This window comes from Cryphonectria parasitica (assembly GCF_011745365.1).
Source record: "Cryphonectria parasitica EP155 unplaced genomic scaffold M406scaffold_8, whole genome shotgun sequence".
NCBI lineage: Eukaryota > Fungi > Ascomycota > Sordariomycetes > Diaporthales > Cryphonectriaceae > Cryphonectria > Cryphonectria parasitica.
Genome location: NW_024468916.1, coordinates 860,646 through 883,862, shown reverse-complemented (window position 1 = coordinate 883,862; position 23,217 = coordinate 860,646). Strand labels below are relative to the sequence as shown.

At 53.1% G+C, this 23,217-nt stretch overlaps 4 protein-coding genes across 4 annotated transcripts; 2 read left to right on the top strand and 2 right to left on the bottom strand.

Moving 5' to 3' along the window:
• Nucleotides 1–6,716: 6,716 nt before the first annotated feature.
• Nucleotides 6,717–8,450, bottom strand: M406DRAFT_266374 (family 28 glycoside hydrolase; the record flags this gene model as incomplete). The annotated part of the gene is made up of 6 exons (XM_040917798.1): nucleotides 6,717–7,078; nucleotides 7,173–7,242; nucleotides 7,310–7,551; nucleotides 7,634–7,713; nucleotides 7,828–8,093; nucleotides 8,175–8,450. The coding sequence occupies 6 exons, from the start codon at nucleotides 8,448–8,450 to the stop codon at nucleotides 6,717–6,719; spliced, it is 1,296 nt and encodes a 431-aa protein (XP_040772395.1).
• A 1,280-nt stretch (nucleotides 8,451–9,730) lies between these two features.
• On the top strand, nucleotides 9,731–13,454 carry M406DRAFT_342213 (ARM repeat-containing protein; the record flags this gene model as incomplete). Its single annotated transcript, XM_040921748.1, has 4 exons — nucleotides 9,731–9,776; nucleotides 9,887–12,206; nucleotides 12,438–13,168; nucleotides 13,255–13,454. The coding sequence occupies 4 exons, from the start codon at nucleotides 9,731–9,733 to the stop codon at nucleotides 13,452–13,454; spliced, it is 3,297 nt and encodes a 1,098-aa protein (XP_040772394.1).
• Nucleotides 13,455–14,062: 608 nt separating this feature from the next.
• On the top strand, nucleotides 14,063–15,229 carry M406DRAFT_265445 (uncharacterized protein; the record flags this gene model as incomplete). The annotated part of the gene is made up of 1 exon (XM_040917737.1): nucleotides 14,063–15,229. The coding sequence occupies one exon, from the start codon at nucleotides 14,063–14,065 to the stop codon at nucleotides 15,227–15,229; it is 1,167 nt and encodes a 388-aa protein (XP_040772393.1).
• Nucleotides 15,230–15,723: 494 nt separating this feature from the next.
• Nucleotides 15,724–16,544, bottom strand: M406DRAFT_233216 (uncharacterized protein; the record flags this gene model as incomplete). The annotated part of the gene is made up of 2 exons (XM_040915935.1): nucleotides 15,724–16,226; nucleotides 16,370–16,544. Coding segments are annotated over 2 exons (678 nt in total), but the record flags the coding sequence as incomplete, so codon positions are not given.
• Between the last annotated feature and the right edge of the window lie 6,673 nt (nucleotides 16,545–23,217).

Below are 23,217 nucleotides of genomic sequence, written 5' to 3'. Positions count from 1 at the left end.
CAGACAAGCAATTGGTCAGGTTATCACCTGAGTCAACACCCACAAACCAGGTGGTGGTGGTGGTGGTGGCCTTTGTCCTGGGGGTTGGACAAGAGACAAGGCAACAGAGAGAGTAGAAAGCAAGTACTGTACTATACTGTATGCACATTCACACACAGAGGAGCAGGGATTAGGAAACACTGGATCCAAAGGAAGAGGATCACCGGTACTAACACATAGTGTAAGTGATGGTAGATCGCCACGGGGGCCGCAGCCCGCTCGTTCTGTTCAAGTTCTGTGTGGACTAAAGCAGGGGGCTGGTGATGGTGCCACCCTTGCTGCATGGGACGACCGCATGTACCCTCTCAAGGGATGTACATCCAAACCATCCGTCCGTCTCCATCTATCTATCTATTCATCCATCCATCCACCCATCCAATCCCATCCCTCTTTTGGCCGGGCACCCTCCCACCAGATTTCTTTGCCCGCAGCATTACCTGCTACTTTTGTTACTGTCATATTTCTTATGGCCATTGTGTTTAGTATGGTCTGGTTTGACTGCAGGATCAATAAAGCCATCCTGCCGCAAGTACCACACAGCAAACTGTGGCATGTCCTCTTCTTCCTTCTCTGGGGCACCCCGCCCGTGGTACAGCTGTCACTGAGTCGTTCCCACAATTACGCAAACAGACAGACCGTGACTCCACAAGGCTTATCGCCCTCTTGGCTCTTTGAACCCTTTCTTGAGAAAGCAGACGATTCGGAGACAAGTGCCGTGATGGCGCGCCTCCTCGTATATTCGGTAAATCTTCTTTCCCTCTGAATTGTTGAGTAGTAGAACACACACCCTCCTCTAGGACCCCGGAGACGCTGGATCCCGTTAGTCTCGGCCCTACAAAAGAGGAGCCACGGTAACAGGAAAAAGAAGAGGAGGGAGAAAATTGGGGCTTCTAAAAGGACCGGAGAGCCGGCTTGCGACGGTGGGACACGCGGGCTATGATGATGGGAGACCCCCGTCGAGGAACAAATGCCTCTCTGCGTCTCTCTGACTCTCTCATACTCACACACACTCTCTCTCTCTTTCCATCTTGTATGGAACCAGTCAGTCAGTCCGTTAGTTCTCTTTCTTAACGGTCTGTATCTTGCTTGTTGCGTCTGGTCTGGGCCCTGTTCAGCCTCCAACTAGCCCATGCGGCTAGCTGGAGCCGAGGTCGTGGTCGTGCGTGTGTGCATGTCTCGATTCCAGACATGCCACGAATGAATGATTCCTTTTTTTTGGTGCAGGTCGTTAGTCTACATAAGCTCAATTCTGCCGGATGTGGGCTTGTTGGTCCGGCGTGGCACGAGGAGGCTCAGACAACATGATGCAGTGCGAGTTCACGCTCGCTATCATAGTAAAACAAAGCCATGGCGTGGATGGGCGTGAGTGAAGAGAGAAGAACACAACGCAACGCCTTGCCTTGGCAAAGAAACAATACGACGGCACTACTTGCCGAAGCACGGCACAGTTGGTGGAACAACTAAGCCATGGGCCACAGCAGATGCAACTGTTGTTCTTGGTGTTTCTTCTGCTTTGTTCTTTTTTCCCCTTTTTCTTTTCTTCTCCTGCTCCCATCATGCCGTGCATATGCCAGTCTAGATTGGGGTCCACTCTCGACAGGCTACAGTGTCTGAATATCCCGAGGGAACGTGAGAGAAGCTCAGGAAAGAAAGAAAAAGAAAAAGGGCTCGGTCGACAAAACGATCTATTGGGGATCTTGCCGGTGCGGTAACACAGATACAGTGCTCAGTGCTTTAAGCGGCGGTGACAAGTTTCAACGTGGCTGTCGGCTAAGGGGGCGGAGTTCGATTCGACCTCCCTTGGGAACGACGAACCAACCCATTACGCACGGATTGCGTTGACTTGGTCCCGTCTTTTCTCCTCTTCTACCGAAGATTCTTCTTGAGAAGGTTGATATTAATAATAATAATAATAATAATAATAACAGCAATACAAGTTGGAAGGGAAAAGTAAAGAAGAACGGTCTGGGACGTTGACGCGGCTTGCTAATTCATGGGTCGTTTCGTCACGAGCCTCGAGAACGAGTAGAGCAAGAGAGAGAGCCTCACAGAGGGCGAAAGATGCCAGGAATATTGCCCAGACGGGTCAATGTACCTCGGGCGGGGGCGGTACATGTCTCAACCACACACGGCACACTAGCCCGATTGACGACAAGGGCCCAGACCAGGGGCTTGCGCAGCTCCTTCCGCCTGCACTTGCAGCTACCTTTTTGCGCTACGCATGTGTGCTGCTCCTCCCTCTTTCTACTACTTGCCGTCCATGAACCGTCTTCTGACGAGGTTTGTGGCGCGGCAGCACAGTTTTTTTTTTCTCTTTTCTTTCGTGCAGTCGTGGAGCAGGACAGACTTGCACTAAAAGAAGAAAACAAGACCACCAAACGTCGTCGTCTTCCTCATCTTCGTCGTCAACAACCAAAAAATCCAATGGCTCTGGGACGCTGATCTCCTCTTTTATGACGAACGCATCTCTTTTTTTTTCTTTTCTTTGAGAGGATATTTTTTGACTTATTACGAAACCCTTTCAGGTCTCGACTCCACAACGACTTAGGCCGGATGTCGGCCCAAGTTAGTGACACGTCGGTCCGGGAAGTTTTTGAGCGGGCTGGGAGGAGCCACCCAAGGTTCCAACCTGCTTTCGCCACGGTTCTTTTGACTTCACAGGCCCTCTTTCCCCTCTCCCAACCACCAAACAGTCATGGTAGTAGTGAGTAGTAGGCTATCTGGCCATACTGCCCCGTACACGCTGTGCCGTAATTGGTTCGAGCCAGTTGGAAAAGCTTACGACGAAGTTGCATGTCCATCGACGCATGCATACCACACACGTTCACAAGACCTGTTCACAACCCACGCCGCGCATTGCATTACGTCTTGGGAGTTTGGGGGGTTTTTCTTCTTTTCTTTCTTTCTTTTCTATTACAACTAAAAATAGACCCTTTTTGGGGGGGGACAGCTAACCTTAGGCTTTTCTCCTGCTACCAATGTACCAAGGAGGAGGGAGCCGGATGAATGGACAGCATCCGACCAGCCATTTTCACCCTTTTCAAAACCCCCAAGAACGTTTTGTTCATGAGGTCATCGCGGAGACAACACCTCGATTCAGACTCCACTTGACTACCGGGATGTGGGCCATCAGGCCAGGGCATCACCCGTGGATCCTTCGAGTAACCCACTTCCTCGGTAGACTCGGTGTGGGTTCCTGCCTCTTCCCCTAGCCCGTCTGTGATCCTCGCGAGCCCGGCTCGCCTCACAGTAAGCTTGTGACGAGCAGACGGTACCGACAAGCTTATCGTCAGGCCAGCCCAGACCAAGCCAGCCCCTCTCTGCAGTTGACTTAGATTGACTTACTATAGTAGACTCGCGGACGGCTGGCTGGCTCTGCAGTGGTGGAGTGACTGGGCCGCTGCGGGTTGGGGCATCGCTACGCCACACAGGCCAGGGATTTAGAGTAAAGGCCGGCTCTAACAGAGTGGTTTTGCGGACACGAGGAAGAGGCCGACGACGATGGCCACGAAACAGATCTGATGACACGCCCTTCAAAGAAAGAAAAAATGGCTCAGCTGGAGGAGCTGGGGAGAAGATCAAGTAATACGACATACTGATCAACACATACTAAGTAGCTAGTTAGCACTGGGATACAGAGCAACAGGATTTCACACACTACAGTACTATGGTACAAGCCTGCGATCGGCGATTGGGGCCACGCTGCCACAGGCGACAAACCTGCAGGACAAGTGCTAGACCACGCCTCTTGGCAGGGGTAAATAGAGATCCTGGCAACTGCTAGGCTCTTCTTTTCTTTTCTGTTCTGTTTTTTGCCCCGAGAGGAGAGGGGTTGTGAGGGAGGAGGTGACCAATCACGGGGATGGTTTGAGGCGGTCACCCAGGAAGGGCCACCAGGTAACCGGATTTTGGGCTGGGGACATGGACTGATGGCCTTTTTCACATGGGATTCTCTCCTCTATCAGACCTGCATCAGTACATTATCATTATATGCATGCTATCGTATATTTGCCTGTATTTTACTTTTTTTTTTTTTTTTTTGAAAAGAAAAGGGGGGCGAGGGCATGACCAGAGAATATACAATACAAAATCGTTTTGGGGGGGGGGGGGGGGATTCCATGGCTCGCCAGAACCCCAATAGACAATGCTACCCGGAACAAGACAATAAAAAGACAAGTACAGGCTTGTGTTCACAGCATTTCTCCATGGATCATGTGGGATTCATTCTCTCGCCTGGCTGCATGCACGAGAGTTTCCCACAGGGATCGCACGGCAGCTGCCATGTCGAGGCCACTGCTCTAACCGCCTAATGCCACCACACCATCCCACTGGTTTCTGAGGCAACCAGGACATGCCATACTGTGGTACAGCCATAGTGCATCTGTCATGGTGTGGTCAGAATGAGAATCTTCCGAAAGAGAGAGAGAGAGAGAGAGAGAGAGAGAGAGATCGGTCTGCCGAAGCGCGCTTCTCCTGCCTCCCCCTCCTCCTCCTCAATTTCAACAGGGGACCCATCGATCACATGAGAGAGAAAGAAAGACCCCAAAACACTGCACCAGGATGCATGACCTCGGGGTAGACCAGGGGTCATACAAGCAGTGGCGGGTGTCTTGACGAGGTGTATCTTACCACAGTAATGTATTGCTTTTTCCCAGCCTACAGTACCTGGGCGGACTGACCAGAGACGTTCATCTCACAAGAGACATGCTACTGTATAGAAGTACTTGGCTATTTAGGTACTGGTCACGCCTTGAGTATCAAAACAAACAGAGATTACCCTCTTGCCACAGAAAAAATAAGGAAAGAGTATCGAAAAGTTGGGGGGGGGGAGGGGTTCCCTTGTGATACCATAGTACAAATCTTCTTTTCCCTTCAAATCCCGGGTGCCACGATTTTTCCAGACTACCATAAGTGCATACTCGACTAGCAGTAGGTAGTCATGAATTAAAAAGTAAATAAAGCCACATCTGGCAGGTTGGCAGTCAGCTGCCTTGGAAAGCTGAAACACGCCAGGCCAGGGGGGATCCGAAGCGAGGAAGGTCAGGAGGAGAAGAATGGCCCATTGCACCATTCACCATTGTATGTATTCTGTACGTACATGGCGCCCCTTCTCCATTGGATGGATGAATGCAACTCATGTAATGTGACCTGCCGTGTTGGTCAAGTCAATGCATTGCATGGCTGGAGGGAGGCTGCTAGGCTGCGAGATGCAACAAGGCCATTCAGTAATTACTCTAAACATCGCTTACCATGCGTGCCTTAGTACTTTAGGCTACCTGCCTACAACCGTTTCTCCGTGCATGATATTTTTTTGGGTGGCAGGGGGGGAATATGCCAGCTCCCGTCTGCAAGGGGCGCACCGCATTCGCTGCATTCCACCTGCATGATGCTGCTGCAGTGTAGCCACCACAACCACACCCACGATCAATCTTCTCTCACTGCGGCCGAGAGAGAGAACGAGCCATGCAAGCGTAGCGAGTGTTGCCTGAGCGAGAAGTCTTCCACCCTGGACGCGAACCAAGAAGGGATCCTAGCAGACAAGGTCTACAAAAGTTAATAAACATAATAATATACAGACATTGCGATGTGAATCAGGGGCCGTCGTGTATCCATCACAGACGCCACACTTGTTCCACTCCCATTAACCGGGCTGCCTGCCTACAGACAGCTATCAAAAACATGGTCTCAGTCGTCTAATATCAAAACACGAGCAGGGAGTTCATGATATCTTTTGGGGCGGCTCTTGAGAGGGAGGAGGCTGGTGAGGGACACAGACAACCAAAAAATACAATCATCGATTCATCGTGCATCCTCGGCCGAATCTAAGGGGGGGAAGGTTGGGGAATCCGGGAGCCGCGGCGGAAAATCGCTTATGAGCATGGATGGATGGTTGGTTGGCTGGACGCCAGCTTTCTAATTAGCAGGTCTTGTGGGAAGGTCTCAAATAGTCATGAGAGACACCAGCCGGGGCGCCTTCGGAGATGCCTTCCGTCCTGTGGCTAATTAGGAGGAGAATTAAGTGAGTCTCTTGGGCCCCCCTGCGAGATTTCCCAGATCGAAGACCTATCGAAGGGGTCTTGTCCGGAATAATTCCTGGTTTACCTGCAGAAGCGAGGCCCAGGTACGTTGTGCGGAAGGAAGCGCAAATTAATTCTAACCCATGACCAAGAGTTTAAGAGAGCAGGTCTCTTCGCCAAAGTAATTTATATTTTGGGCGTGACAATAGCGCCATGGCGTTCTGCAGGTAGAGGAGACAAAAGGTTGGGCAACATCCTTGGGTACTTTGAGAGCCAATCATCCCTTCAACTATTAGTGATAATGTGAACTATGTGTGTGGCTGACTTGTCCCACCAGGTCTTTTGCAAAATTGGGCCAAGACATACATGGAGGAGGGTAACAGTTGCATCGCTTGGCCATCGCGAACGCCGCCGCTATATTTAGCCAGCACGACCTCCAGTGATAGTAGCTCAGCAACATGTGAATGGAAAGAAGGGGGGGGGGGGTTGGTCCAAGCGAGTGTGTGTTTATTTTGAACTGATCGAATGTGCTGTAGACACTCTCGAATAATATCAAGAGTGTCCTGTACGAGATTGGGCTCGAAGATGACCGGCAGCCACAACCCCCCCCCCCCCCCGCCTCAAACCTTTTCCACACACACATATATGTACACCACCTAATCAACACTCCCCGGTGGCACTGCTACCCACACAAGCAGAACCAGTACAGTTAAACCCGGTATTACTCTCGACCTCACTGCACAGATACTCCGTAGCCTCCGTCCCGCCCGCCAGTGTGAGCGTGATGTCCTCAATCGCGATGTCGTAGCAAGGCTTAACGGCACTGCACTGTAGGCTCGCCACGTCATCGGACTCGCTCGTGCCCGAGAGGCCCTGGACCGTGATGTCGTGGATCTGGACCTCGGAGTTGGTGCAGTTGGCGGGCGTGCCTCCGCCGGAGAAGGTGGTGCACTGGCTGATGGCCACTGCGGCGCCGCGGAGGGATGATGCGTAGAGAGATGTTACGTTCATGTTGGAGACGTCTATATGTACAGGAAGACGGATTTGTCCTGGTCAGCAACTGAAGGATGGGAAGGGAGTCCTGTGGACGTGTGATGCTGCCACCTTTACACTTACCAGCGATGCCGCCGCCGCCGCCGTTCGGTGGGTAGCCTACTTGCGTGCCGGTCCACGTTTTGAAATAAAACTGGTGCACATCGTTAAGGACTTTCTCTTTCATATGTAGAACTTGGTAGAAGGTGTTGTTTAATTACCGCATGGAGAGTATCGCTGTACGTGATATTGTCCACCGTGAGCCCCTGGATGACTTCGTAGACACCATCATACTGGCCGATGCTTCCGATGGCGATGCCTAGCCCATCGTAGAATTGCGAATTCCTGATGGTAATATCTGTGCTGTTTCCTTTGAGCGCGATGCTGTCGTCACCATTGTACACGGTCCAGTTGTCAAAGGTGATGTTGGACGACCGGATCGTGTCCGCTCCGTCGGTGTTTGCTGCATCAAAGCAGTTTGGTCAGCTCCACAAACACACTCCTGATTTCACGCTTAGGCAGGGGATCACTATATAATGACGTACACGCTGATCCTGACTCTACCAAGTTGTTGACGTAGATGCTGTCGAGTGTCACGTTGTGGGAGTAGATGATAGACATGGTCCTAGTCGTCATCAATTCGCGGTTAGATCTTTCATGTGTTTCTCACCACCATTGAAAGCCTTGCTTTTCTTTGAGCCTCGAGGTCCGCAACAACTCTTCACGACTAAGTACTTACCACATCTGACTTTGCAAAAAGTTCACGCCAGTTATCTGCGAGTTGTTGAGGCCGCTAAGCGTGATGGCATGCGGCCTGCCTGGGTAGTTGGACGTGTCCGACTGCTCGCCGATGAATGTGTACCAAGATTGTCCGTTTCCGTTCAGGGTGCCCACACCGCCTCCGTTGATGGTCACATTGTTGCCACTCAGGATGAAGGCAGTGGACTGGTTCTGGTAACCGACAGGCAGCGAGTTGTTCAGCCAGTATGAGATGTCTGTGCTCCACTGAGTTTCGTGTCAGTCCTTGATCATTTCACTGCAGCCTTGGCTGGAGTCCGCTGGGGGAGGGGTTTTCTTCTAGATTACAAGTAGTGTTCCTTGAATGTCAACTAGAGCATCTTCGATCCCATTTATGTTCATGACTGAATTTACATAGTAGGTGGTGTTGGAGAAGACAATAGTCCCGCCCTGCCCACATTCCTCGAACGCTTCCACGATGGCTGGGGCATCATCAGTGGTATTACTGCCACTTGCTGATACCACACATGTCTTTGCAGAGACTGATGACACCTGGGTTCCTAGCACCAGGGTAATGACCATGAGCGGTAGGACTCTGAAGACATAGGCTGTGAGATTTTCCATCTTTGGTGTGCAGGTGAGAGATGATCCTGAGATGCGATGTAAAATGATGGCTCAAGTGTTGTGGAGAGGGGAGAAAGGGGAGCGTGAGTATCTGGAGCCAAATTCCCATGAGTACCCCAATCCTGCACAGGCAATGCAAACTGCACAATTATTCCATGAATCTATATATGTTATAGTATTAGTCCTGGTCGGCACAATATTAGCCGAGAATTAAGTGTATATCCATGGTTCTTGGGCGGATGCTACACTGCGGTCGTCAACATATACCACGAAGAACAGCCATGATTGGGGGAACAAGAAAACCAGTTGTGTGTGGGAGTTCGTTCCCATTTATGTCGTTCTGCTCAAACTCGCATCAAATAGTTGCCTCCACTCTATATGCCAAGCCATTACTGACATGATCTCGGGTCAAGACCCATAACATAGCATCTGGCAGAGACACACACATAGCACAGCAGGAGTGTGCACTGTAGGGCATATTCATAGGATTGGAAGTTTTGTCGATAGCCTATGACCATATTCTTGGAACGGGTACTAGCCTTCAGCGGCAGAATCAAGCAACGTGATGCTCTCCGCTTAAGTAAAGGGCTAATTGGTAGTATTATGTCTGGGCTAGGCTGTTCGGGATCGTTCATCACTTCACTGCAGGGCAGAACACAAAGTTGGAAAATTGAGCGTATAAAGAAACTGAATGCCTTTGCAAATCTTGATCCATACCATCTCAACTGTTGCAATGAGAGTGGCCCTTGATGTGGATGCCTTCGTTTGACCCTGTGAAGAGCAGTGATTGACTGTGGGTTTGGACTTCTTTAAAACAATATTGCTCTTCTCTTTTCTTTCTGTCTTGGGGCTGATTTTCCAAATTTGAATAAACTTAGTATGAATGCAGAGCTTTTGCTTCCATTTCAACCATATAAGGCGCAAGAACAGAACCCAAGGCTGATGTGAAGGTGAGAGTGAGGAGGAGTTGAGCACCAGAAAGGTATAATCGAGTGCCCTGCCAGACTTACATGAGCCCTAACCCTGGAGAGTCTAAAGACCGGCCAGTGTGGGGAGGGGGCTGATAAGATAACACAGAGAATGAGGGGCCCCCGCAATTTATTTTTTTGGGCGTGTCGAGTCCTGCAAAATTTCTGCCTTGCTGCTGCCCGAAACTTTTTTCTGGCTGACTTCCTCACCCTCCTTTTCTTGTGTCTCGCGTCTTTCTCTTGTTGAGGTTGCGGAGGTCTCTCCTTTTTTTGATACCCCTTTTTAGAAGACCAGCAACAGACGAAGCAAATATGGATCGTCAGAGACTGGTCGCACTGCTCCAAGAGAGCCAAATCCGTAAGTAAACTGTCGCTTGTTACTGTCACCTTCACAATCACCTTCAGAGGCACGTCCCACCACGGGAAACGGACAGCATGTGCTAACAGACACTTTGTGTTGCTTGCTAGCCGACACACAGAGGGTCAAGGCTGTGACTGCAGAGCTTCAGAAGAACTTCTACTCCAAGCCCGAGTCTCTGCTGCTCCTGATCGAAATCGTCTGCACGCACGATGATACCAACCTCCGTCAGCAGGCTGCCGTCCAGGCCGCTCGCCTGGCCATCAAATACTGGGAGAAGATACCCGTTGAGCAGAAGGGCAGCGTCCGCCAGCACCTGGTCGAGGCCTGCATGAAAGAGCAGAACGCCAGGTGCCGTCACTCCGAGTCTCGTCTCATCGCCAGCATCGCGAACCTCGACCTGGACGAGGACGCCTGGCCCGAGCTGATCCCCTCGCTCTTCACCCTCGCCAACGGTGGTGATGTCTCCCACCGTGAGGTCGGATCCTACATCATCTACGCTATCCTCGAGGAGAACCCCACTCACTTCGCCGAGAAGGTTCGTGAGCTGCTGGCCCTCCTTTCCAGCACCATCAAGGACCCGCAGAGCCGAGATGTCAGGGTCAACACCGTCATGTCCATCGGTGCCGTGCTGATGCTGGTCGAGCCCGAAGAGGACGAGGCTGCCGTCAGCGCAATCCAGCAGCTCATCCCGAGCATGGTCGACGTCCTGAAGGATGCTGTTGAGAGCGGCGACGATGAGCGGAGCAAGCAGTCCTTCGAGGTCTTCCAGCAATTCCTCGCCTACGAGCCCATCCTGCTGGCCCCGCATCTCCGCGACCTCATGGTCTTCATGGCCGAGCTCGCTGTCAACACCAATGCCGACGCCGATGTCCGGTGCCAGGCTCTGGCTTTCCTGGCCCAGACCGTCCGCTACCGCCGCATGAAGGTTCAGGCCATGAAGGACATGGGCGCACAGTTGACGCTGAAGAGCATGGAGATCCTCACCGAGATCGACGACGATGAGGACGAGGACGAGATCACCCCTGCGCGGGCGGCCCTGTCCCTGGTAGACCAGCTGGCAAGCGACCTGCCCCCTCGCCAGGTCGTCGTGCCTCTGCTAGACGCCCTCCCAAAGTTTGCCTCTTCGGAGAACTCCGGATTCCGAAAGGCCGGTGTCCTCGCCCTGGGCACGGTGGCCGAGGGTGCGCCTGACTTCGTGTCTACCCAGCTGAAGACGATCATGCCCATCGTCCTGCGTCTGCTGAACGACCCAGACTCTGGTGTCCGTCACACCGCACTCATCGGCCTGACCCGCATCGCCGACGAGATGTCTGAGGAGCTCTCAGCCGACCGCGATGCGCTGGTCGAGGCTCTCCTGAAGAACATCCAGGCTGCTAGCGTCGAGACTGCTGATGCCTCGGCAGCCAAGAAGAACGTGGAGATCTTGCGGTGCGCCTGTGCTGCTCTCGATGCCCTGGCGACCGGGTTCGACTCTGATGTCATGCAAAAGTACGGTCCTGAGCTGATCTCTCCGGTCGGCACGCTGCTCAGCCACCCCGACTTCAAGGTGAAGAGCGCCGCCGCCGGGGCACTGGGGGCCATCGCCTCGTCGATGGAGGAGGCCTTTGAGCCCTATTTCGAGAAGACCATGGCTGCCCTGGGGCCTTATGTGCATATCAAGGACAGCGAGGACGAGCTGGATCTCCGCAGTGGCGTGTGTGACGCGATGGGTCACTTCGCCGCAGCCGTGGGTCCTCAGAAGTTCCAGCCCTATGTCCTGGATCTTATGAAGGCCAGCGAAGAGGCGCTGAACCTCGGCAACCCCCGACTGCGCGAGACGAGCTTTATATTGTGGGCTTCCCTGGCCAAGGTCTACGGCAAGGACTTTGCTCCCTTCAACGCGGGCGTGTTCAAGGGCCTGTTCGACAGCCTGGAGCTCGAGGAGGAGGAGCTCGTTCTCAACCTGTCCGAGGAGGAGCAGGCTATCATCGGTACCGGTGAGGAGATCATCCAGGGTGGCAAGAAGATCAAGGTCCGCCAGGCCGAAGAGGGCGAGGAGGTGGCCATGGAGGCGGATGGTGATGAGGATGACGAGGACGAGTGGGCAGACTACGGTGTCACCCCCGAGGCGTTGGAGAAGGAGGTGGCCATTGAGGTTCTCGGCGACCTTGTCACATATGCATGTGGCCTCCCCGAGATCAGCCAATACCTCCAGAAGGCCCTGGAGCACATCACCCCGCTTGTCGAGCACTCGTATGAGGGCTGCCGAAAGGCGGCTATTAGCACACTCTGGCGGGCCTATGCTCGGGTCGCCGAGCTGTTCGAGGAGCAGACCGGTGTGAAGTGGGAGGCGGGCTTCCCTCCCAAGCCATCGCCTCCGGAGCTGGTCCAACTGGGCGAGATTGTCGCCACTGCCACCTTGAAGATGTGGCCCGACGAAGCTGATCGGTACGTATCATGCTCATCCTTCTTCTTTCCTCTCACACTCCCTCTACTTTCTTTTGCTTTCCTAGTGATGAGCACTACGCGTTATACCCAGCTCACTCAGACGCAAAATGCGGTTGCTGAGAACACGTAACTATCTACTCCTGAACGATCTGCATCATTTCTTCACTTGACGAGTCTTCCATCTATGTTCGACGAATGGCTGCTGACGAAAAGAAAAATTGGCACTTCTAGCAATGTCGTTGCTGAGATCAACCGCAACGTCGCCGCGGTGCTCAAGACCACTGGCCCGGGTATTCTCGCCCAGCAGAACATGCTGGAGCAGACCGTCACGGTGCTGACCACCCTGATCACGCGCTCTCACCCCAGCCAGCAGGATCTTGGTGACGAGGACGAGCAGGATGTGGAGGGCACGTCGGAATATGACTGGGTGGTCGTCGATACTGCACTAGATGTCGTCATCGGCCTGGGGGCGGCCATGGGTCCGGCCTTTGCCGAACTGTGGAAGGTCTTTGACAAGGCAGTGATGAAGTTTGGCTCTTCTCAGGAGAACCTCGAGCGGTCGACAGCGGTCGGCGTCCTTGCCGAGGTGGCTGCGTACATGGGCGCTGGCGTGACCCCCTACACGTCCAGCATCCTCAAGCTGCTGCTGAAGCGTCTCACGGATCCGGATCCCGAGGTCAAGAGCAACGCTGCCTACGCCACAGGCCAGCTCATCTACAACTCTACCGACACCAACACCTACCTGCCCAGCTACACGGACATCCTGTCCAAGCTGGAGCCCATGCTGTCCATCGACCACGCGCGTCTCAAGGACAACGCGACTGGCTGTGTGTGCCGCATGATCATCTCTCACCCCGACCGCGTTCCCATCTCAGATGTTCTGCCGGTCCTCGTGGGTCTCCTGCCTCTCAAGGCGGACTTTGAGGAGAATAAGCCTGTATACGAGTGCTTGTACAAGCTTTGTAAGTTGAACCCTTGGTCGTCCTGTTTTTGTTTTGATCATTTTCTCTTCATTGTCCAAACCAAAAAGCTAATGTAGACCTTGTAGACGAGGCCAACGAGCCTACGGTTCAGAGCCTGACACCCAAGCTCATCGGCGTGTTTGAGGAGGTGCTCAGCCCACCTGAGGACCAGCTGGAGGACGAGACGCGCCAGGTCGTGCAGCGCATCGTGCAGAGCCTGTTCAAGGCCAAGCCCGATCTGTTCCAGGGCCACGAGCAGGTTCTGAAGCTTGCCGGCGCCGCATGAGTCTGAACATTGGTCAAGATCATTTAGAAAAGACGGAGGAGAGGGAGAGAGAATATCCTGAGCCCGAAATCAAATAGGGGCTCTTAATACTGATGACTGGATGATGAAAATTGCACAATTGTTTTTATTTTTCTTTGGTTTCTTTTCCCCCTTCTGCTTCCTGGTTATAAGCCACCAGACAGACATCAATGAATACCCCCTTCCTGCCCCTTTATACTGCCTATTTGCGCTGGATGCTGTGTGTGTGTGTGTGTGTGTGTGTGTGTGTGTGTGTGTGTGTGTGTGTGTGTTGTTGATGAAAAGCTGAGAATGGTTTGGTTATCAGCTGGTGAAGTCCTTGTCCCGCTAATATGTGTGTCCAGGTGAATTGATGGTTGGTGGGAGAAGAGAGAATATAAAGATGCAGATTACTACTTTTGAACAGCTTCAGCAAGCTGAGGATTGCCCCATTCTTTTGCCACCAATCAAGTACTCACGCTTGTCATGCAGTGGCCGTGGGCTGCAACTTGGATATTTATTCTTAGTTTCTTGTCTCTGTTTCTCTTCATCTTTGTCTTCAAATGCTGCTATGCTTCCCGTCCAAGAACGACCATCACATGGTGTCAACAATGGAAAACGGCCATCATGACAACAGCATCAATTCTGAGGTGACGGAGGGCGGAGAGGTCCACACAGCAGTTTCTTACAAGGGCCCTCTCGAGCAGTCAAACAAGGACGACAACAACAACAACAACAACGAACTCACCCTCTCCGACCTCCCCATCGACATACTCATCCAAATCACCTCCTACTTGCGGCCCAGCGACGTGTTCCGCCTCGCACGGACCAGTCGCGCCCTGCACAACTTCCTCCTCCAGAACGACCACACCGCCGCCCTCGTCGCCCACGCCATCATCCACCGGCGCTACCCGATCCTGGAGAAGTGCATACGGCTCCCCGTCCTCGTCAGCTCCCTCGCACCAGCCGAGCGGGCCGTCCTCTGCGACGAGAACCGCCTGCGCACCCACGAGATCAGCAGGCAGCCCTACTTCCACCACGTCACGCCGCCGGACCCGCACCTGGTCTGCACGTGCGTGACGTGCGTGCTGCGGTGGCACACGCTCTGCCTGGCCGTGGACCTGGCCCACTGGCAGGATACCCTCGACGCGGGAAGCCCGGCGCCGGTGATCCTCTGGGGCGAGCGGCCGGCCTGGAACGTCAGCCTGCTCGAGGCCCATGCGGCGGTCGTCAGACGGGCGGTGTGTGTCTCCGACGCGGCGGCGCACCTGTGGCATGCTGTCATCCTGCAGGAACACCTGCGGTCGACGGTGAGGTCGGTCATGCGCCACGGCGTGGGCGGGGCGGCGGACAGTAGGGTCCATTACCGCCTGACGCCCGAGGAGGCGGCCAGCGGGACGGATGGGTTTCTGGAGGGCCTAGGGCCCGTGACGAAGCGCGTGCCGTTTCATCGGGACCAGTATAAGTCGCTGGAGGCGTACCTGCCGAACCGGAGCTGGGTGGCTGGGGATGAAGGAGGGGGCTGGTGGGAGTATCTGCCGGCTGACCAGCACGAGAAGGACCTGGCGCAGCTGATGGAATATGTGCGGCTTCGGGAGGAGACGACGACGACGACGACGACGACGACGGATGGTGCTGGTTGGGGCGGGGAGGAAGAGGTTCGAGGTAATACTGGCTTGCTATTTGCTGAGATGGGGCAGGAGGCGCGTGCTCAGCAGCTGAGCTGGATGACATCGCTGCATGAGGCTCGGGCAGTCGCCAGGGCGTGGCATCGTTAAGACGAACTTGAGGATGTGTTCTTGTGTAGATAAATTGCAGAGGCCTGTTCTCTCTGGCCATTTGATCGTGTCAGTTGTTTACAAAGAGGGAAGAAGTCTTTTCCTACTAGCAAAACTGATGTTGATCTGGATGAGAACATGGGCTTTGGCCAGGCAAGGTCTTTGCAAGATGACTTACTTGTCCTCTAGGATATTATTTTACCTTCTACACACAAGAGCTTCTTCATAGACAGTGCTGCAGCATCTTCTTCTTTTTGTCATCTCATTATGTATTAACATTAACCAGCTAAATACGTATAAAAGGTGAGGGGTATCTCTTCCTGATTCCCAATTAACTCCATCATAATTCATCAACATAAGAGAAAGAACAAAGCATGAGATGCAAAGTCATGGACTCCCTTCCAAAGGCTTCACAGAACCCACACATACTGCTGCGGCTCCAGCCCCTTCTTCCCACCCCCGACCTGCCCCTCCTCATCCCGATCATCCACAATATCCACCCCAATCCTGCTCTTCCCACTCATCCCATTGATAAACCCATACCCATACCTATGTCGCATAGACCTCACGCTCCAGTCCCGCCCAGGCTTATCCAGCACCGACATGCCCTCGAGCGAGTCCAGCATCCACGAGTCGCACACATAAAACATGGCGCCGGCCACCGTGCGCGGGTCCACGGGCATGTGCGGCCAGCGCACGAAGAAGGAGAGGAGCAGAGTGCTGCTCATCAGCGCCAGGATGGCGGCGCTGAGCCAGGTGCAGACCACCTGCGTCATGTAGGTCTCGACGGCGCTGAAGGGCACGTGGGAGAGGGTGACGGGAAGGCAGAGCTCGGCGAGGAGGGTGACGAAGGAGAGGAAGGCCAGGTAGAGGTGGCGCTGGCGGTAGGCGGACCAGAGGCCGTAGAAGGCGTTGGTTGGTGGGGAGAGGAGGATCGATTGTTGGGCTGGGAGGGCGCGGTCGCGGAGTTTGAGGTAGGGGGACATGATGGCCACGCCTTTATTTTTTTTAAAAAAAAATTGTATGTTGTTAGCGATGTCATTTAGAAGAGGAGAATGAGGACAAGAAACACCAAAAAAAACAAAAAAAAAAAAAAAAGAGAGAGAGAGAGAGAGAGAAAAAGGAAGGAAGAGAGCTCACATCGGAACACCGTCTCCATACAATAACCAAGGACGACACCCAGTGCAGTGAAAAAGAATTTGACACCGTAGCTCTGACTGTCCATGAAGTTCTCAAACCCAGTATTGCCCGAGGTCTCCTCATAATACACAATGATGACCAGCATGGAGAGGAAGATGAACAGCATGACACACCGTCCCCACCAGGTCAGCAGCAGGAAAGGCTGCTTACTCTTCTCCCCGCTAACGACGGCATTATCATTTTCATTCTCTGTTGTTGTCGTTATTGTTGTTGTCCCGTCAGATGGCTTCTTCTGTTCAGCGACAATGACTCCATACCCAGTCGTCTTCAACGGGGAGTCGGAAGGATTCCTGGCCTCCCCAAGCGCATACTGGTTCCGAGCAAGCAGACCAAGCATGGCAGAGTCCTTGCCCGTGGGCATCTCCCTGAGGGCCTTTCGCATGTCCGAATCCAGACACAGGCTCGCCGTGCCGGCAATGCTCCAGGGGTTCTGCGCCACGCCTGTCTTCCACCGCCTGATGGTCAACAGGAAAATCAGGGCCAGCAACAAGGCAATCATGACCGCCATGAAGGCCTGCAGGACGCGGCCCGACACCACAGACGACCCGAGGTTGCCGCGGCAGTACTCCTCGCACGTGTCAATCGCCTCGTACACCGAGACGGTCTCGGCAGCGAGAGGGGCGAGCAGGCCTGCGCCGAGCACGAGGAGGTCCGAGATGGCCACGATGGGCTGGCCCGTCCTGAGGGCGCGGAGAAACGAGACGGCGCCCCACCAGGAGTAGAAGCGCAGGAAGATGGACCGCTCCGGCCGGATGCCCTGGGTCTTGTCGGCGGTGGCCAGGGCGTGGAAGGGCTGCATCAGGCGGGCGTTGATGCCGATGAGCTTGATGGGGAAGGCGACGAAGACGGCGAGCACGGTCGGGAGGAATGCGCCGACGACGTATTCCTGCATGGTGACGCCGTAGACGACGGCCTCGACCTCGGATGCGGCGCTTGCGCTGGAGGAGGAAGCGGTGGTGGTGCCAGCGGTGGAGGATGAGTTGTTGTTGCCGGACGTGAGAGTTGATGTGGAAAGAGGAGGAGGCGGCTGAGAAGATTGAGAGATGGTGCTGGTGCTGGTGATGCTGGGAATGATACTCTGCGTGGGAACTGCGCTCAGTGTGGTTGTGTAGGATGAGGTTTCGGTGTGGCCTTGAGCGTTGGTGTATAGTGTCGTTAGAACCTTAGTACTAACACCTGGTATGACTGGAATAACAGAAGGAAGTCGACTGAGTTGTGACGGTGTTGATGATGATGCTGATGTTGATGCTGATGCTGATGTCTGTGCTGTCCCTCCAAGTATTTCGGTATAATATGAGCTGGTGACATGGCCCTCAGAATTCGTAAACGTCGTCTCCCAGATCTCTGTTGTCGCTCCAGTGGCTGTCCTGTAAGTTATCATTGTGTTGGTCTCTGGTGGCATCTCAGGGCCACCTAAGCGTCCAGGGCTGCTCTCGTTGGGAGAAGTATTCGTATTCCGAGACGATATCTCAGTCGTGCTGCTTGGTGTGTCAGACACAGTTCTCGTCGTCTCCGTTGCTGTTGTCTCCGTTGCCATTGTCTCCAGTGGCTGTTGGAGTGGGGTTTGTCCCTTGAGTGTCGTTGTGGTTGTGGGCGAGGTGCTACTGCTTGTGCTACTGTCCGCGGCGGTGGCTACAACTGTGGTGATTCGCCCGACTGTTATGTAAGCTCCTTCATCGGTTGACACATATTTAAAAGTCACAGAATCACTCGAGTCCACGCTCGGTGTGGTTTGTGCCTTGAGTGTCGTTGTGGTTGTGAGCGAGGTGCTACTGCTTCTGCTACTATCCGCAGCAGTGGCTACAACTGTGGTGATGCGCCCGACTGTTATATAAGCTCCTTGATCGGTTGTCAAGTCATCTGTCAAGGTCACAGAATGACTCGAGTCCACGCTCAGTATGGTTTGTGCCTCGAGTGTTGTTATGGTTGTGGGCGAGGTATCACTGCTTCTGCTACTGTCCGCGGCGGTGGCTACAGTTGTGGTGGTGCGCCCGACTGTCATGTAAGCTCCTTCATCGGTTGTCAACGTTGTCTCAAGCAAAGAATCAGTCGGGTCTACGCTCGAACGCGACCCAGAAGTAGTCTGCTCGAAACTGGCATGACTGGGTGGAGGAGAAGACAAAGGAGCCCCGCCATTGCTGCCAGGTCCAGTCGGTAGCAGCGAGATGACGCTGGCTGTCGCCGATTCAGTCTGGTCTGCATCTCTTTTGAGACCATCGCCCCACCATGTGGACATCCCCAGCGCCATGTATCGTTCTGGCCCCGGGCCGTCTAATAGTAATCCTGCAGGAGACATACCCTTGGGCACAACGTCATGGTTGCCAGCCGCCGAGGTCTCGCTAGCAGCTGCAGAGCTGGTGGTATTGAGCCACCGGTGTCTATGCTGATGTAGCTCGACGGTCACCTGGCCCGGAACCAGGAAATCTGCGGGAACCTCTGCACCTTGACTATCTGCCACCGTGAGAAGAGCGTCTGGCTCAACGAAAGCGGAGCCTCGTCGAGCGTAGTAACCCAGGGAACCACCAGTCGCCTTCCTTTGGGCTCCCGGTGCGCTGGTCGTCGTGGGTGCTGGGGGGGTAGCCCAACCACCCCCAGAAGAGCTTGCAGGAGTTTCCGTGTATTTTGGTCTTGCTTGTGTGTATGGCGGACGAGCATCGATGGATGTAGTTGAGGGCAGGGCTCGGTGCTCTACATAAGCCGCCTTGCCCATATCTGGGTGGGAGTTACCATCCGCCTGGTTGCCGGCTCGAGGAGGTCTATAATTGCCATGCGCCTGGCCTATGGTCAGAAACCGATTTTCTTGTGGGCGTGGTTCGTCAATCGCTGATGCCGCTCCCATAACCGTGAAATTGCCAAGCCTCGTCGTCGTCGTCGTTGTTGTTGTTGCTGCTGCTGCTGGAGCTGGAGCTGGAGCTGGCATGTTGATATAATGAGGGCCCTGGGGCCTTTCATTGAACGTGAAGCTCTCGTGCAGGTATCCAGGCTGTTGATTTGATCCCGCCACCGACTGCACATCGGGCGAGATCCCTCCTGCTGTCGTCGTTGCTGTGGACGTCACATTCAGGGCCTCGTCTCGGCGGAGCATGTCCAGCGTGCTCTTGTTACCACCTCGTAGGCTGTGCTTGGGATGATGAATCCCAACATCTCGAGCCCTGCGCAGCCCAGTGACAAAGTCGTCGGTCCCATTTTCGTGGACGTCCAGAGTTTGGATGGCGTATTCCGTCAGCCCGATCAGCCCAGCGAGACAGATGATGAGAATCAGGTGGTACCACCACCGTAGTGCCGTGGGCTTGTAGTCTGCTGATTTGCTGCTGGGAGCCCGCGGCTTCTCTGTCTCCATTCGTGTCTCTGTCCTCTTCACTGGTAATGTTGTGGTTGGCAGGGTGCCATGATTGCCGTGAGGATATGGTTCTGAGTCCTGAGAGTAGTTGGATTCAGATCTCGTCTCCTCCTGCCCGTCTCTTGTCTCTTCTGTGTGTTGATAGTGATCATAATAGTCATAATAATCTGGTTGGTGGTGGTTGTAGATGGGGAGGACCCGCGGCTGAAGCGACCCCTTCGATGCCATCTTGGGGTGGGGGCGACAATAATTGGGCCAATTATTACTGTAGCACCCTGCGACGGGTATTGGATCTCTTTGCTTTTCTTTTTATGTTTAATTATACAAAAGTGATGAGAAAGTGGATCACGATGTAGTTTTATTGTGCTTGGCGAGACCAACGGGCTACCAAGGACTTATGATCAAAATTGCAGATCCTCAAGGTTTCTTGCCTCTTCATATGAAGCATTCTCTTCCTGCGTAACCACCTACAGGCATCCTTGGAAGCCTACCCTCAGCAGGTCACAAGATGCGGCCGCCTCTTGTGCTGCCTTGCAACACTAACGTTAAAAGGGGGGGGGGGGGCGGTTCGGTGTCATCATCCTGAGTGAACTGCTTACCTGCTACTGTGTAACTACCTGTACTGTAGGCAATAGTTCATTGCAGTGTTTTGGCCAAGGCGGGTGGGGGCTTGTCCACTTACACGCGAGTTGCATGGTTATTGTAAATCCTTCGCAGTCGGTGGCAAAGTTAAAACACCACAAGGGGTTGTTGTTTCGAAATCATATTTGCTAATTGGCTGATTCAACCCCAAATGCCTCGTGAGCAGAAACGATATCAATCAATTATGCACGTTACATCAATTCACTTGATGTTCACTCTGTTTAAAATACGCAAATATGTCTATCTCACCCGCCGGATTTAATCTGTACATTTTCGATTTTGGAAAATTCTGGGAGTTTCACCTTTTTTTCCCCCTCGAACACGGGTCTCATACTGAGTTCTCCAAATGAACCGCGCCAGTAAAGAAGAAAAAGGAGAACAAGATTTAGGACCAAAATATACAAAGATTTCGCACGAGAAAACAAAAGTTTCAGCCAACCTTCAGCCACAATAAGTTTCACTAATATCACCAAACGTCCAGTAGTTCTTCACAGTAGACATTGCCGCACAGCTTCAGCACCCCCAAAAAAGGTGTCAGCATCGTATTCGGCTGCCCATTACCACCACCAGCAGGCCACAATCCGCGGCCATCCACGTCGCATCTGCCTCAACAGAACAACCCCCACACTTGGCGTTCTGGAGAAGACAAGCCAGGAACATGATTTGCGGCACCTGCTTCTTGCACAGGATGTCGACCCTCTATGCAGACCCCGCTTCACATTCTCACGTACCTGAGAGCGAGCCAAGTGGGGCGTGGGTGGTGGGTGGCGCATGCGTGTCCCAGGTCTTGGACTTGTTGCTGTTGCAATGAGGATTGATAGGTAAGATTTTTTGAAGCCCCCACGAGGGGACTACACAGGTCTGAACGGAGGTTAAAGTACAAAGACCCCTCAGGGTGTTGGGTTTCAGAATCTGCTTAGACGTGATGAGACTACGGTTGATCATGATTTCAAGAAAAATTAAGTAATACAAAGAGTCATGCTGAGTTGTTTCAGTACCCATGATTCGCTATGGAGACACTCTTCTGATATAATCAGCACACTATTCTCATCTACTTAAGTAATGAGTGACATAACACGAGATTTAATTATCTTCACATATATTCAACGTTCTACCTTCAAAGCGGTATTCCCAGTGCTGCATCGCGCTTGTGACTTGAGAATACGACTTCCAAGAGACGAGACTCATCTTCTTGAATTCATTCGCTCTTAGAAAATGAGGTAGGGTGGCATTGATGCACATCATCATTATTCGTCACATACAATGCATCATTCCTAAATCCTCCTAGTAAGACATCCTCATGATGCTGTTGAATTAACTGGAACTCCTGAGTTATACGATTCCAGATGATAAAGAGTATGTTGACCTTTATGGCACATGCAACAAGGTAGATCCGTGAGTTCGGGGGAGGGGGCAGCAAACGACTTGCTTGTTCATTAATGCTACTGCAAAATAATAAAAGTTCCACCCAATGGCTATATGTCTTCTATTATTCCTGTTCCTACCCCCCTTAATCATCTCTTAGCGTTTTCGAAACTGGAAATCATCGTCTCATGACAAGTCATGTTCCTGAATATCGACACACACAACACAGGACATGGGGGCGGCCGACTGGGGGCGCCAGACCTCAATACTTACTCTCTTAGTCGTCATAACTAAGAAGGTGTGCCGCAATAGCATGTACTCAATGGATTGGGAACCCTTTTCTTCTTCTGTTACGGTAGTAAAGGATCCCATTCCTGTCCCCCCTCTTCTCCCGTCGGCCCTCCTTCACCGTTCTTGCGCCATATGCAGGATCAACGCAATCGCAATGCTGCACGCTCTCTACCACGCCCTTCCAGCAGCAATACTTGTGATGCCCCGGGGGGCGATGGGTAATTCCGAGGAGACCTGGATCTTTCCTCAGTCGCCCGACTATACCTCGACCCTCTACAACGGCAGCACGTACACGATCTCCTGGACGGCGGATTTGGAGTCAGCGTTCAGCGACGACTGTGGAACCTGCGATCCGACAAACAGCGAGTTATGGCTCTTTGGACCGCAGTCGACCTTGCATACACGACTTGGCTGTGAGTCGACACTCTGCCCTCCATTTTTTTTTATTTTTTTTTAATCCAAAGCCAAACATGTTGACGGGGTTGTGAAGCGGGAATCGACGTGACATTGCTTTTCAACTTTTCTTGGACAAACAATCTGAGCTCGAATGAGATTGAGGGTCTGTCTGCGTGGTATTTTTGCTTCATTCCGTCTCTTGAGACTTTTGAGGATACAGCGCAGAAGGTCTCGTCGCCTTGGTTCTATGTCAGCGATGGCTCAGCTCCATCCTCATCCATGTCAGCAAACCCAACATCCAGTCAATTACTGCTGCCTAGCATGCTGGCGAGCAGTGCCACCATCGCGAGCACTGACCCAGGCTCTAGCACGGGCACGAGAACGAGAGCGGACACGAGCACAAGCGTGTCTGCAGTTCAAGCCCAATCTTCTTCATCGTTGGTGTCAACCTCATCCAAAACTGTTACCGAAGCAGTTATGGGCGGCTTCGTGGGCGGTGTGTTGATAGTTCTGTCTGTCGCCTTTTTCATTTGTTGCTGGAAGTTGAGGAAGGGACCAGGTAGTACGAGGAAAACCTCTGCACGGAGGGATTCAGGCGGTGCATCAGAGGCGCCAGGGCCGTTCGAGTTGTCATCCTCCCCGCGAAGCCCCCAGGAGCTCCCCCAAGGGTCTGTGATATGTGAGATCGACAATGGGCCACCGATATTGTCAGGCCCGGCTGAGCTGGGGCAATAGCAATTCTTTGAGAGACGAC